This window comes from Gossypium arboreum, chromosome 13 (genome assembly GCF_025698485.1).
Source record: "Gossypium arboreum isolate Shixiya-1 chromosome 13, ASM2569848v2, whole genome shotgun sequence".
Classification (NCBI taxonomy): Eukaryota; Viridiplantae; Streptophyta; class Magnoliopsida; order Malvales; family Malvaceae; genus Gossypium; species Gossypium arboreum.
Genome location: NC_069082.1, coordinates 128,903,659 through 128,919,951, shown reverse-complemented (window position 1 = coordinate 128,919,951; position 16,293 = coordinate 128,903,659). Strand labels below are relative to the sequence as shown.

The 16,293-nt window shown below is 29.3% G+C and overlaps 1 protein-coding gene across 3 annotated transcripts; it reads left to right on the top strand.

The window, feature by feature from the left end:
* The first annotated feature begins 469 nt into the window (after nt 1-469).
* Nucleotides 470-11,965, top strand: LOC108484283 (tropinone reductase homolog At5g06060-like). 3 transcript variants are annotated; one of them, XM_017788015.2, is made up of 5 exons: nt 470-621; nt 1,307-1,514; nt 3,275-3,491; nt 4,442-4,548; nt 11,582-11,965. In XM_017788015.2, the coding sequence occupies exons 1-5, from the start codon at nt 533-535 to the stop codon at nt 11,792-11,794; spliced, it is 834 nt and encodes a 277-aa protein (XP_017643504.1). In that variant the 5' UTR covers nt 470-532; the 3' UTR covers nt 11,795-11,965. The 3 variants fall into 3 exon arrangements, with proteins under 3 accessions (XP_017643504.1, XP_052880434.1, XP_052880435.1); XM_053024474.1 differs by lacking the exon at nt 11,582-11,965 and adding an exon at nt 6,353-6,457; XM_053024475.1 differs by lacking the exon at nt 4,442-4,548 and having other exon boundaries at nt 11,582-11,736.
* The last annotated feature ends 4,328 nt before the right edge of the window (nt 11,966-16,293 follow it).

Sequence of the window (16,293 nt, the reverse complement as noted above, 5' to 3'; positions counted from 1 at the left end):
ATGGCTAATGAGTAAATTCAATTACTAGTTATGTATTATGCGTACAATTATAGATTTAGTCTATTTTTTCCAATTGGGTCTTTCTAAGTCCTTACACTTTTCGTATTTTGCAATTTTAATCTTGACACAAATAAGAGTCGTTAATCTACTAACTGAATTTTTATGTAGATAAATTGACATGACATTACACATATAATAATATATATTGGCACATCGAATTTTAGAAATAGCATAACTTTACTTAATGAATTTAATAGTTATTATTTGGTAATGACTGAAATATTAAAATTTGGAGAGTGCAAGAGCTAAAAATGATCATATAAAAGTATAGGGATTAAATTCATAACTTTTGCAAAATATAGGGACTAATGACAGAATATAACCTTGATTTGAAGATAAATGGTACATGATGAATCTCGTTCTGTGGTTGAAAACAATTCTGATTTACAGGATATTATCCATCCATCCATATATATATATGTACACATATATATGAAGCACCATAAAAAAGGAAGGTGAGAAAGTAAGCAAAATGGGAGAAGCAGAGGGGTGTAGCAAAGACAAAAGATGGAGTCTTCACGGCATGACTGCACTTGTCACCGGTGGTACCAAAGGCATCGGGTACTTTCCTCTTCCTATTCGATAAAAATAGGGTAAACTATACCTAATGTGACTAAAGTATTAATAACTTTACATTTTGATTATTTAATTTTAAAAAGGTAAAAAATGGTTATTGTTATTGGGTTATTAAGTTTTTTTTTTAAAAGATTGACTAACGAGCTTTAAGCGACAATTCGTCGACTGGTATGTGAATTAGTACCCATTGATGAGTAGAAAAACATACATTAGATCTAAATCGATCTAAAATTCGTGAGGTTTAAAGTTGTTTTATAAAAAAAAAAAACTGAAGTGTAGAATAAAAGGGAAAAAAAAGCTTTCGAACAAAGAAAATCATATAACAATGATTTTAATAGCCTAGTGATTTAAAATGAAAATTTTCGAATAATTCATTAACTATTTTGTAACTTTCAAAATTCAATAATCAAAATGTAAATTTATTAATTGTTTAATGACCTTAAATATAATTTACCCATAAAAATAACACGAGAAAAATAACTAAAACACAACACCACACTTAAAGGGATAATCTTATTTTCGTGTTGAGACACAGATTTGATGTGAATCTAGTGGAAATCCACACGAAATGGTTACTTTTTTTTCCCTTTATTATTATTGTCTTCAACGTGTTTGTTTTTATGTCAATGTGACAAACCAAGTATTGTGCAATTAATACGATGATGATCAGGCATGCAATCGTAGAGGAATTAGCTGCATTCGGAGCGATTGTGCATACATGTTCTCGAACTGAAACTGAGCTCAATGATTGCTTACTCCAATGGAAGGCAAAGGGTTTACGAGTTACCGGTTCAGTGTGTGATGTTTCGAATCAAGCTCAAAGAGAAAATCTACTAAACACGGTTTCTTCTGAGTTTAATGGGAAGCTTAACATCCTGGTAAATTACTGCAAATATTTATGTGTATGTATATATTGCAAATTCATCCTCGAAATAGGCTTGTTTAAATCTTTTGATTACTTGTGCTCTAATATTCAAGCTAGATCTTGTCATTTAATCTTAATTGGGGTTAAAAAAGTAATTTTAATCCATTTCATCAAAAAGTTAAGGGTAAATTACAATTGACTTCACCCAACTCTGGTTTCTTTTTCGGTCACTCAATTATCGAAAGTTACAAAATGACCACTCAACTATTAGTAAATTGTTTTTGGTCACTCAACTATGAAAATTTACAAAGTGGCCGCCTAACTATTTAATTTTGTAATTATTTGTCACCAGCTGGCTAATGTAAAAATAAAAACACTCGAAAATCCAAGATAGTTTGGTGACCAAAAAAGAAAAAAAAATAATAGTTGAGTGGCTACAATGTGGTTTACCCAAAAATTAATGATAATTGTAACCTTATAGAATCAAAAAAATTTTTCAAGGGAGATCAAATATGATATAAACTATCTAGTAAATTTTAGGTGGGGTTAGAGGTGTTGATGGCTAGGAGGGTCGGGCTGAGTTTGGGCTGGGTTTAAACATGATATTGATATATTTTATACTTGTTCAAATTGAACCTAGCAAAAAATATGAGCCTAATATTTTACTCTAGCCTACCCATCTTATATTTTAATTATTTTGAAAAATATTTATATTATTTTTATTTAATATTTAATATTTAATAGCTTTATATATTTTTTTGCATTTACTAAAATTTTATATATAGACATCTTAATATTTTTAATGTTATTAGTATCATATATTACTATAGATTTAATTTTTTTTTGTGTTGTAAATTTCATAATATAATAAATATTACAAACATAGAGAACGAGTTGAGTCGAGCATGGGTCTTGAATGCTTGAGCCTGAGCAAGGCCCATATTTTAAATTGGTCTAATTTTTTTGTCTAGACCCATTTTTTGAGCCTAATATTTTGAGTTGGGTTTTGCAATTGTTCTCCTATTAAATTTTACTTAAATATGAAAATTCGATCCATTCTACTTGAATATGTTCAATTTAACAATAAAAAAGTTCAATATTTTGAACCCAAATTGACCTGAAGCTGAAATAACCTGAAAGGACCCAAATCCATAAATAACTCAACACGCAAAACCTGAGCTTTATCCTAAATGACACAAACCCAAAATAAATCGAAGCTGAAATAACTCTAATATGAAATAATGTACACCTAAAATTCACACAAACCAAAATAACTCAAAAATTTAAAACTTGTACTAACCCAATCCAATCCATTAACAAAACTATCTTCAAAGTGAGATGTTTTCAATATTATATTTTTTTACAAAGTTATGTTATTACGAGGATTTTTTATCTTTTAATGTGTTTATAGTTGAATGTATCTAAGAGGTCTCGCTATTATAGGAACATGATTAAATTAGTCCCTCTATTATTAAAAAGAATCAATTAAGGCCTCATTGAAATAGATATAACATCTACTGCTTTAAAAAATATAATTTACAATTTAACAGAGTTAATATTTTTAATTTTTTATGGCTTTGTAAATGAAACATTTTGTTTGGAATTGAAGTGCAATTGAATTCTTTTTGTACTAATGGGACTAAACTGATCCATTTAATAATAGGACTAAACTAATCTAGTCACTATTATACAGGGATCTCCCATGGAATTTAACCTATGTTTATATAAAATTAATAAAAATTTGGATTTGAATTGAACTCGTAAAATTTGCAGATAAATAACGTGGGAACGAATATATGGAAAATGGTGACAGATTACACGGCGGAAGATGTTTCATTTTTGACGAGCACCAACTTCGAATCTGCTTATAACATTAGTGTATTGGCACATCCCCTTCTGAAAGCTTCCGCCGCTGCAAGCGTTGTGTTTATCTCTTCTATTGCTGGTACATTACCTGTATTTAATACGGCTATATATGGAGCCAACAAAGGTAATATTCTACACTTTTTATATTTATAAAATTATTTTTTTACATATTGTATTTTATTTTATTTTTGGGATAAAGCAATATTTAGTCTTTGAACTTGGTATTTTTCAATTTGGTCATTGAACCTTTTTTGGTCCACATTAATCCCAAAACTTAGTAATCTTTTTTTCTTATTTGGTCCATGAACTTAGTTCAATTAAGGCGTGATAATGTACGACTTTAAGATTGTGACTTTAAGATTGTGTCATGTCATCACCTAAGAAATTAAAAAAAATTGTATAAAATCTTAAAGCTACAAGTTTAGGGACCAATATCAGAGTTCCACACCATCATCCCTAACAAAATCCAAGTTTGAGGACTAGATTGAGAAAAGATGTCATGTTCAGGGACTAATATGGACCAAAAAAAAGTTTAGAGACCAAAGTTGGAGTGTTGTCAAGTTCAAGGCGTACTAAAATTGTAGTCTAGATTTTAAATTAGCATTAGAACTTCAAAACTTTCTTTTCGAGTCTTTAAAATATCACTATCATATCAATAAGGTCCTTCTGACAACCTAACTAGTAGCTTAGGTGTTAATTGCCAGCTCAAATATAGTGTAGAGTATATTTAAAACATATGGTTCAATTTTAATTACGTGCAAACAACATGAATGTAATGTGTTCCCAATTTGATTCATGTATTTTAAATATATACCATGTCAGATCTGAACTATCATTTAATGCCTAAATTGATAGCCAAACTGATGAAAAGACTTGATTAATATAATACTAATACTTTGAAAACTCAATTAAAATATTTTTTTTGTTCAAGGACCAATTTAAAATCTTAGTGATAATTTGAGAATGTTCAATACAATTAACCACATATATAAGCAGGTGGTAGGTAAAGCCTTGGCCCCTTCAAATGGAAAATTTGTGCTTTAGTCCCTCTAAAATTGTCTGATTTTGTTGCAGGGGCCATGGATCATCTTTCGAAATTCTTAGCTTGTGACTGGGCAGGAGATAATATTAGGGTTAATGCCATTGCACCAGCACTCATCAAAACTCCCCTCTCTCAACGTGTAAGAAACTCTTCCTTATGCTTATCTTTTATACTCCCTCCGTCCCAATAAACTTTTAATCGGTCTTGAACAAACTCGTGCTGTAAGGAGCTTGAGTTCAACTGAAATTTCAAAACCCGGTTCGAGCTTGATTGAATTTCATTTTTAAAGTTTCAGTTCTATTCGAGAATTAAAAAAAAACGAGTTACTCAAACTTACTTGATTAGACTTGTTCACCTAATATGAAATGGACTCGATTCTTATTCTTGAATTCAAACTATGTAATTCTTTTTTTTTCTAAGTCATTGAAATTTTATTGAAACAAAATCTATATGTAACGACCCAAAATCTGTGGGCACCAGAAAAGTGTGTTATCGGGCCTCCGTCTTAGTGAAATAAGTTCGAAAATAATTATTAAAAAATATTTATGAGTTTTAATTAGGTTTTAATTAAGTAAATTTAGCTTAATTTAGAGTAATTAGTAAAAGGATTAAATTGAATAAAGGATGAAAGTTAAATTGTAGATTAAAAGAAAATGAAGAGGACCAAAATGGAAAATAGACCATTTAGTATAGTTGAGGCGGCAAAGAAAAAAATCTAAAGATTTCTCTAGATTATTATTGAATTATAAATTATAAATTATTATTAACTATTATTATTAAATAATATTATATATATATATATAAAACAAATGAAGAAAAAGAATAAAAAGAAACAAAGAAGAATAAGAAACAGAGAGCATTCGAAAAACAGGGAAGAAAAGGAAAGAAAAGAAAAAGGAAAATTGAGATTTTGAAGCTTCAAACTTATTTGGTAAGCTAAATTTAGTCCTTTTCTCTTAATTTTGATGTTTTAAAAGCTTTAGAACAAAGTTTTGATGAAATTAAGTTGATATTTTGAAAGTTATTAGATTTCTAAATATTGTTCATGTTGAATAAAAAGATGAATTAGGGGTTAAATTGATAGGAATTCAAGTTAGAAATGAAATAAGGATTGAATTGCAAAGTAAACTATAAGTTTTGTGTTTTAGGGACTAAATTGAGAAAAATTCGGAATTAAGAAAATATGTTGAAAATTTAATAGTTGAATTTGAGTTTAAATGAAATTTGAATAGGAATAAGGTGTGAATTGGTGTTATAAATTTGGTTATTAACATTTTACATCAAAACAGTTTTAGGAAGTAGCAATGGTCTGACTTTGAAAATTCACTAAAAATTGTATAAATTGAACTAGAGGATGAAAAAAATATGTAAATAAAACTTATTGAGTCTAGTTTCTTATAGTATCAATATTGTAAGCAATGAATTGATGAATCAAGAGATATTTGAAATTTTGTAAGACTGGTTCGGGGTGATTTCGAGATGCCCTGTTTTAAATTTGGAAAATCATTAAAATTGTAAAAAATTATTATGGAGTGTAATTTATATATGTGAACTCCTTAATGAATCTAGTTTCAAAATAAATAAACAAGAACCTTGTTAGAGTTCTGTACAATGAGATAATTTATTTTTAGTAGAGAGAGTCAGAACTGTCAAATGAAATAACAGGGAGTATTTAACGAATAAACTGTACTAAATGACTAGACCAAAAATTCTGGAAATTTTATGGTTAGAAGATATATGAGTCTAGTTTTAAGGAAAATTTACGGATATTAATTTTGAGTTTAGTAGCTCAAGATATAAATAATTTAGTAATAATGACTCAAGTAGACAACTTAATGGTGAAATTATATATATACATTAAAATGGTTAAATTTGCATGTTTAGGCCCATGAATTAAATTGAATCATGTTGTATTGATGATTATAAATTATTATTTTAAGTAGCCAACAAATAACTTGAAGCATCGACATCGAAAGGAAAGGAGAAAGTCATCGAGGACTAAAGCGGGAGAATTACGGTGTGTATTACTATAATTTGAATTTTAATTATTATTGATTGCTGAATTTTTATTGTTATGTATGGTAAGTAAGATTTGAGGTAAGTATGTGAAATTGATATGAATATTGAGTGAAAATGAAAGTGATGCAAATTGAATCAAATTGAATTGAATAAGTGAATTATGGAATATGTAATTATTTGAAAAGTGTATTGATTGAAAAATGATTGGTGATTTGAATTGTGAATTGAAAGTGATATAGGATTGAGAAAGTGAATTGAATACCCTATTAACTAGTCGGTTTGAGTCGGATATAGTTGGCATGCCATAGGATTGGAAGTGTTAGGGATACTTGACCTCGAGTCGATGAGACCTTTGGGTGTCACTATATTTCTTCGGATAGATTCGATGAAGTCTTGGGTACCAACTTTACTTGACTAGGCCGATGAGACCTTTGGGTGTCAATTATTACTTGAACTATCCGATGAGGCCTTTGGGTGCCATATTGGTGTGTTTGGTTGAATCAGTGTATCCGCCAAAGTCAGGAGTTACGTTAATAGGGTGAAAAATTGAAATGTGAATTTGAGGCATTGAGATGAGAAGAATTACAATTGAAATTGGAATTGTGATAATAAGAGAAAAGTATGAAATGTATATTCATAAGTGATATAAATTTAAGTTTGAGAAAATACATTGATTTATGAATTAGTACATATGACATTAATTGTTAGGTATTTTAATATTTATGTTTTCTTGTTGTTGATATGACTCGATTTATAGTAATACCATTGAGTATATCCATACTCGTCACAGTTGTTTCGTCTGCGAGTTAGTAGAAGTCAAGTGTCTCGCTCGACATCCAAAACAATCCCGACTCAACACAAATTTGGTGATGTATATTTTTCTTTTGGATAAAAGTGGCATGTACATAGGTGTTGTTTAGTCACTTGAATATGTATATTACTTTGGGTAGTGAAGGATGATTTATAAAATTTAGATGGTTAAATGAAATAGTAAGGAAAGTACATGATATTTTGATACATGAACATTAAGTTGTTAAATGAATGAAGTTTTAATCAATTTTGAATGATGCTATGATAGTTATTAAGTTAAAATTTTGTTAATGATATAAATAATAGTTATATGAATGTGAAATATTGGTGTTGGTTGTTTTGGTTTGAATTTGCGGGAGGTTTAGGTAAAAATAAGCGAAATGTTGCGAAATTTTTATAAAAAAATTTTGGAATACTCGAACAAGTCCGTTCTACTTTTAATACGTGTTTGAACTTCGAGAGTTCAAGATAGGGACTTATAATAACACCTCTTAACCCCAAACCGTTACCTGAACGAGGTTATGAGGCATTACTGGACATATCGGACAACTTGCGAATAATTTACAATTAATATAACTTTTATGGTATAATATAATAATTAAGTCCTATCTTGAACTCTCAAGTTCAAACACGTATTAAAAGTAGAACGGGACTTGTTCGAGTATTCCAAAATTTTTTTTTATAAAAATTTAGTGACATTTCGCTTATTTTACCTAAACCTCCTGCAAATTCAAACCAAAACAACCAACACCAATATTTCACATTCATATAACTATTATTTATATCATTAACAAAATTTTAACTTAATAACTATCATAGCATCATTCAAAATTGATTAAAAACTTCATTCATTTAACAACTTAATGTTCATGTATCAAAATATCATGTACTTTCCTTACTATTTCATTCAACCATCTAAATTTTATAAATCATCCTTCACTACCCAAAGTAATATACATATTCAAGTGAATAAACAACACCTATGTACATGCCACTTTTATCCAAAAGAAAAATATACATCACCAAATTTGTGTTGGAGTCGGGATTGTTTTGAATCTTGAGCCGAGACACTTGACTTCTACTAACTGCACGCGAAACAACCAATCTGACACGAGTATGGATATACTCAATGGTATTACTATAAATCGAGTCATATCAACAACAAGAAAAACATAAATATTAAAATACCTAACAATTAATGTCATATGTACTAATTCATAAATCAATGTATTTTCTCAAACTTAAATTTATATCACTTATGAATATACATTTCATACTTTTCTCTTATTATCACAATTCCAATTTCAATTGTAATTCTTCTCATTTCAATGCCTCAAATTCACATTTCAATTTTTCACCCTATTAACGTAACTTTCGGACTTTGGCGGATATACTGGATCCAACCAAACACACCAATATGGCACCCAAAGCCTCATCGGATAGTTCAAGTAATAATTGACACCAGTGTCTCATCGGCCTAGCCAAGTAAAGTTGGTACCCGATACCTCATCGAATCTATCCGAAGAAATATAGTGACACCCAGTGTCTCATCGACTCGAGGTCAAGTATCCTGAACACTTCCAATCCTATGGCATGCCAACTATATCCGACTCAAATTTCGACTAGTTAATAGGGTATTCAATTCACTTTCTCAATCCTATATCACTTTCAATTCACAATTCAAATCACCAATCATTTTTCAATCAATACACTTTTCAAATAATTACATATTCCATAATTCACTTATTCAATTCAATTTGATTCAATTTGCATCACTTTCATTTTCACTCAATATTCATATCAATTTCACATACTTACCTCAAATCTTACTTACCATACATAACAATAAAAATTCAGCAATCAATAATAATTAAAATTCAAATTATAGTAATACACACCGTAATTCTCCGTTTTAGTCCTCGATGACTTTCTCCTTTCCTTTCGATCTTGATGCTTGAGTTCTTTGTTGGCTACGAAAATAATAATTTATAATCATCAATACAACATGATTCAATTTAATTCATGGGCCTAAACATGCAAATTTAACCATTTTAATGTATATATATAATTTCACCATTAAGCTATCTACTTGAGTCATTATTACTAAATTATTTATATCTTGAGCTACGAAACTCCAAATTAATATCCGTAAATTTTCCTTAAAACTAGACTCATATATCTTCTAACCATAAAATTTTCAGAATTTTGGTCTAGTCATTTAGTACAGTTTATTCGTTAAATACTCCCTGTTATTTCATTTGACAGTTCTGACCTCTCTACTAAAAATAAATTATCTCATTGTACAGAACTCGAACAAGGTTCTTGTTTATTTATTTTGAAACTAGATTCATTAAGGAGTTCACATATATAAATTACACTCCATAATAATTTTTTTACAATTTTTAATGATTTTCCAAATTTAAAACAGGGCATCTCGAAATCACCCCGAACCAGTCTTACAAAATTTCAAATATCTCTTGATTCATCAATTCATTGCTTACAATATTGATACTATAAGAAACTAGACTCAATAAGTTTTAATTATATATTTTTTTCATCCTCTAGTTCAATTTATACAATTTTTAGTGAATTTTCAAAGTCAGACCATTGCTACTTCCTAAAACTGTTTTGATGTAAAATGTTAATAACCAAATTTATAACACCAATTCACACCTTATTCCTATTCAAATTTCATTTAAACTCAAATTCAACTATTAAATTTTCAACATATTTTCTTAATTCCGAATTTTTCTCAATTTAGTCCCTAAAACACAAAACTTATAGTTTACTTTGCAATTCAATCCTTATTTCATTTCTAACTTGAATTCCTATCAATTTAACCCCTAATTCATCTTTTTATTCAACATGAACAATATTTAGAAATCTAATAACTTTTAAAATATCAACTTAATTTCATCAAAACTTTGTTCTAAAGCTTTTAAAACATCAAAATTAAGAGAAAAGGACTAAATTTAGCTTACCAAATAAGTTTGAAGCTTCAAAATCTCAATTTTCCCTTTTTCTTTTCTTTCCCTTTTCTTCCCCTGTTTTTCGAATGCTCTCTGTTTCTTATTCTTCTTTGTTTCTTTTATTCTTTTTCTTCATTTGTTTTATATACATATATATATAATATTATTTAATAATAATAGTTAATAATAATTTATAATTTATAATTCAATAATAATCTAGAGAAATCTTTAGATTTTTTCTTTGTTTGCCGCCTCAACTATACTAAATGGTCTATTTTCCATTTTGGTCCTCTTCATTTTCTTTTAATCTACAATTTAACTTTCATCCTTTATTCAATTTAATCCTTTTACTAATTACTCTAAATTAAGCTAAATTTACTTAATTAAAACCTAATTAAACACACTACTAGACTCATAAATATTTTTTTAATAATTATTTTCGAACTTATTTCACTAAGACGGAGGCCCGATAACACACTTTTCTGGTGCCCACGGATTTTGGGTCGTTACACTATAATTTATGTTAGAAGCTCAAGATTGGATTGAGATTTTTCAATTACTAATAAAAATATATAATCTTAAAAAAAGGATAAACTACACCCAAGGTCATTAAACAATTAGTAAATACACGTTTTGGTCACTCAACTTCAAAAGGTTACAAAATGGTTATTAAACTATTTGAAAGTTTTCATTTAAGTTTCTAAGCTATTAAAAAATTTGATATAAGTCACTAGGTTGTTAAGTTTTTTTTAAAAAAAAAATAAATAAATCAGATAGGAAGCTCCAAGCGACGATTTGATGATTGGTACAGTGGGTCAGTACCCATTGATGAGTAGAAGAACATACCTTGGATCCAAGTCGATCTGGTGGTCAGTGTTGGATATCGGAGAAGAAAGTTGTTTGGATTTTGGTTTGTAGATTCGTGATTTTCAAAGCTGTTTCATGGCAAAAAAAAAAAGGGTTGAATTGTAGAAAAGAAGGGGAAGGAGAACTTTTGATTGGTGCAAGTGGCGTAAACAAAGAAACCTATACCACAACGATTTTAACAGTCCAGTGACTAAAATCAAAACTTTTGAATAGTTTAGTGATCATTTTGTAACTTTTTTAAGTTGAGTGACTAAAACATAAACTTACTATAGTTTAGTGACTTTGGGTGCAATTTACCTTAAAAACTTGATTAAACTTTTAAATAATTAAGATATTCAAATCAGCGGGCTCGATAGTTTGACTCGATAATGATAAAAAATATTTTGAACCTATTTCTAATCAAATCCAAATAACTTTGTGTTACATTTATTAGGACTCGACATTTAGTTGTCATCATAATTAGACAACTATAGACATAATAGATACATTGATATATTATTTTTGCAGTTTACTGAAGATAATGAAGAAGGAAAAAATGCAATCATAAGCCGAACACCATTAGGACGGGCCGGTGAGCCAAAGGAAGTGTCGGCTATGGTTGCTTTCTTGTGCCTACCGGCGGCTTCATATGTAACAGGGCAGCTTATTTTTGTTGATGGTGGGATCACTGTGAATGGCCTCTGTTTTCCAAATCAAATTACAAAACAACATGAGCCATGAGCCACGAGCCAACTCAAATGTGTACGTTGTTTGTAAGTTGTGATGTATAAGACCTGTTTGGGAAATGAGCAAGAGGATGTTGGAAATAAGTTATTGCAAAAAAAATCTGTTAGCACTTACTGGAAAATAAATAACGAAATATGAAATAAAAAATTATTGCGTCTGGGTAAATCCATCGTCTTAAAAACGAATTCACCGTGATCGGTGTAATCATGTAATGGATCTCATCCTCCAAGGTTAACACAGTCCTTCGATATTTGTACACCCGATTATGGAAGATGGAACTAGATTGGTGTTGCTCTTCTCAGGAAATTATAGTAGGAACAATTTGTAAGAAAGTTTAGAGGGGTCATAGTTGATCCCGCTTAAAACCCAAACTCGTAGACATAATTTTCTCTAAAGTGATTAAGGAAAAGAAGACAATTTATAAAGAAATCACAGACAGAAAGCGGAGGAGAGGAATGTTAACATAAGGGGAAAACGATAAAAAGGCAGGGGCAAAGGAGTAAAAAAACCCACTGAAACTACCCTCACTATTTTCGTCCAAATAGCCAATAATTCCTAGATTTTTTGGCACAGTAACTATGTGGAAAAAATAAGACTCTTGAAAAAACATGTGATAAGCCTATGGCCCTATTGCTTAATGAGAGTAAGAAGTACAATTATATAAAAACTCTTAATAGCTTGTATTTAACCAATATGGGATATACCCACAACACCAACCCTTTGCATTACCAACAGAGGATTCATAGCCACCATTTAATCCAAACTTTAATAGTATTTTTGGAATGAATATCAAGTTTATATATGAGCTTTGGTCTAATGTGCAATTTGATTCATAAATTTTGATTAAGTGCAATTATTCACGTGAAACTTGAATTGTGATTCATATGTATACATGAAACTTTGATTTTGATTCAATTGCCACATCTAAAGTAATGAATACTTACATTTATTTTCAAATTTTATTAATATAACTGTTTGTAGATACAATATATCATTATAAAAAAGTGCTAATTCGATAATGTTGTTATTGCTTTAGCTAAGAAAGCCCTATGAAAAGCGAATTCACTCCGGGCCTCATGTCACTGTTGTTATAGAACTCCATTTTTGCTGGCATATAATAAGCTGAGCCTACCAAAAATCTACCAGAAGTCTCCAACCCTAACAACAAGAGTCTTTAACAACCTCTCTATTCACGCAAGGGATTGGCACCACCACGAACCCTCATTTGAGATATAATCGGAGACCATTCTCCGGTTGGTTCATGTTTTGATTATCCTTCAATGATCATTGTCCCACCCACCAATCGAACCTGAACCAAATATTTGAACCATCACCTATTTCCCATTTAAAACCCTTGGCCACTATCTCATAAACTACTCCAAGTAGAGGAAACATTTGGCTCAACTTCATCACTCAAGAAAACATTAATTTTGAATTTTAATTTTCCTTTTGGATTTTTGTTAATTCAATTTGTATGTTTTTACTCGTGATATCAAATTCATTTAGGAGTTTTATAATAATAAAGATACACAAAAATAATATTTAATGCATCATTAGTGAAATAATAATATGACACATCATCATTGAATAAAACAAAAAATAGTAGAAGATTTATAATTATTTAATCGATTTTTCTCCTCTAACCCACTCTTTGAGCAAATCAGACCTATAAAATCCAACGATTACCATTCTTTTATGAAGAAGAAAAGCTTAATATATCATTTGGTATTCGAGATCAATATTCTTTTTCTAATGTAATATTTGAGTGTTTAATTCGGGTTTTAGAATTGATTTGAGGAAAGTTAAGTGCTTATATTATTAGTTTTTCTTCATGATTTTGTTAATAGAGTAAATTTAGTCTTAGTTGTAAATTTATTGTAGCGACGTAAAATCTTTAGCTTGGTCGCTAATTTGTGGCGATTTAGTAAAAAATTTGATTTTAAAATAAAGAGGAGTCGCCACCGATCCTTTTTCCTAGGTGTGATCGGACACCTAATAAATCATCTTTTTTTTGAGAAAAAATGAAGACCAAATTTAAGTCTACGTGAAAATCCAGAGAAAAAAATTAGGGTTCGGGAGTCGGTTACGCGCGAGGAAGGTATTAGCACCCTCGCGACGCCCAAAATTGGTATCTTATAAAACACGTGTTGTCTTGATTTTCAAAAATGCGAATTCAATTTAACATTTAGTCGTGATCCGATTGAAAAGACGAGAAATCTTAGTTTTTCGATTTTTCAGAAGGGTGTTCCGTCTTTAACACGAGCCGAAAAATTCCATCCAACATAGCGATGAAATCTACGGCTTAATGTTAAATCGATACATTGCCTTATTTATTAAAAAACAAGAATAAGATTTTGAAATAATGCAAAGCAAATTAATAAATAAAAATAAATAAAAGACAAATCTAGAAATATATTGCAGCAAATATAAGTGTGACAATAATATTATAAACAATAAAGATATATGTAATACTAGAATTAAATATGAAATGGAAACAATGGGTGTATATACGTAATAATGACATTAAGAATATGTACGTAAAATAAGAATGAAAAAGGTTTACATAATAATACTAATATGGGTACATAATATATATATATATATATATATATATATATATATATATATACATAACATATTTAAAATGAACATATATAATATACATATATAATGAGACCTATACTAATAATAATAGTAAAAATAGTAACAATAAAAAGATATATGTACACCAAATAACATATAATAATATTAAGATCATAAGTGACAATATGGAAAATAATAAGTAAATTAATGAGTATAATAACATATGAAAATAATACTATAAAAAAATATATATATATATCATACTAAAATATATGTACTAATAATAAATGTAATAATATATACATGGGAATAGTATATATAAAAATATAACTAATAATATTGAAAATATATATATATAACACATAGATGATATGTACATATACTTTAGAAACGATAACAATAAAATGAATTTATTAATACGATACATAGACATGTACGTATGAGTATAAATAATAAGGATATTAGAAATACTTAATATATAATATTTGAAATATATGCATAATATAAAAATATATATAATGTAGTGTTAAAATATATACACAATATATACATATTAAAAAATAATAATAATAAATAAACTATTGATAATATTTCACAAATATATATATACTAAAAATATACATAATAATATATAAAATGTAATATTAAAAGCATATATAACGATAAATATCTATATAATATAATACATAAGTATATTAAATACACATACATATATAAAAGATTATACACTAATACATAATGATAATAATAATATTGAAATATATAAAAGGAAAATATGATAAAAATATTAAAATAAAGTATAAAGGAACACCATCAATAAATATACATATACGTATATCGTACATAACAAGTATACACTACTACTTGCAAATAATACAATATAATAAGTATATAGATTATAATTAATAATAATAAATAACAGAAAATAATAACAAGATAATTTGAAAATAAACAAGAAACTAACAAAAGGACTAAATCGAGCATAAAACAAAATTTTGGGGCGAAATTTGAAATAAAATAGGACACGGGGCCGAACTGTAACGCGCGCGTGACTTAGAGGGACCAAAAGGGAAATTTACCCAAAGCATTTAAGACGATGCGCATGGCCAGGGGCTAAATTGTAAAACTCAACAGAATTCAGGGCCAAATTAAAAGCGAAAAACCTTATTGTAAATGCATGAAAAAGCGGAAGGGCTAAATGCGCAAATAGCCCTTCCGTTTAAAAAACACGCAGATCCTGATCGGAGCGGGTCGGGTGGACCCGACCTGGGGCCAAAACGACGTCGTTTTTCATTAAACGGGGGGGACCAAAACGCACCGTTTTGGTCCCTATAAAAGATAAAATTTTTTTAAAAAAAATCAGTTGAAAGGGGAAAGGAAAAAAAAAAAGGGAGAGAAGGGGAGAGGAGAGGATCTCCGGCCAAAGAGGGCGGTCACCGGACCTTCGCCGGTGCCGGCGCCGGCCACCGTTTTTCCCCCTTTTTTATTTATTTTTGTGTTATATTTTTCATGTGTTTTAGTAGGTATAGATGAGAAAATAGGTTTAAAAAAAACGAAATTAAAATAAGAAAAAAAAAAGAAATTACCTTAGGTTTTAAACTTTCGATTTCGGTATCTTGGGGCTTCTGATTTGGTATTATGCTTGATTTAGTATCATTGGAATTGATATTCTATTTTTGTGTTTTTTAAAATTGAATGCTTTTTCTTTTTTATCAAAAATTTGCCGAATCCCTATTTTATGGTTTACATTCGGTTTTTATACACTTTTTGTTTCTCTGTTTTGCTGTTGCGTGTTCTGCTTTGTCTTTGCAGGGTGGTTGAACGGTGGAGGTGACAGTGGCATGGGCTGGTATGGTGGTGGCAGAGACTGACAGTCGGGGGCAAGTGGGGAGGGTGGTTGCGGCTAAAGG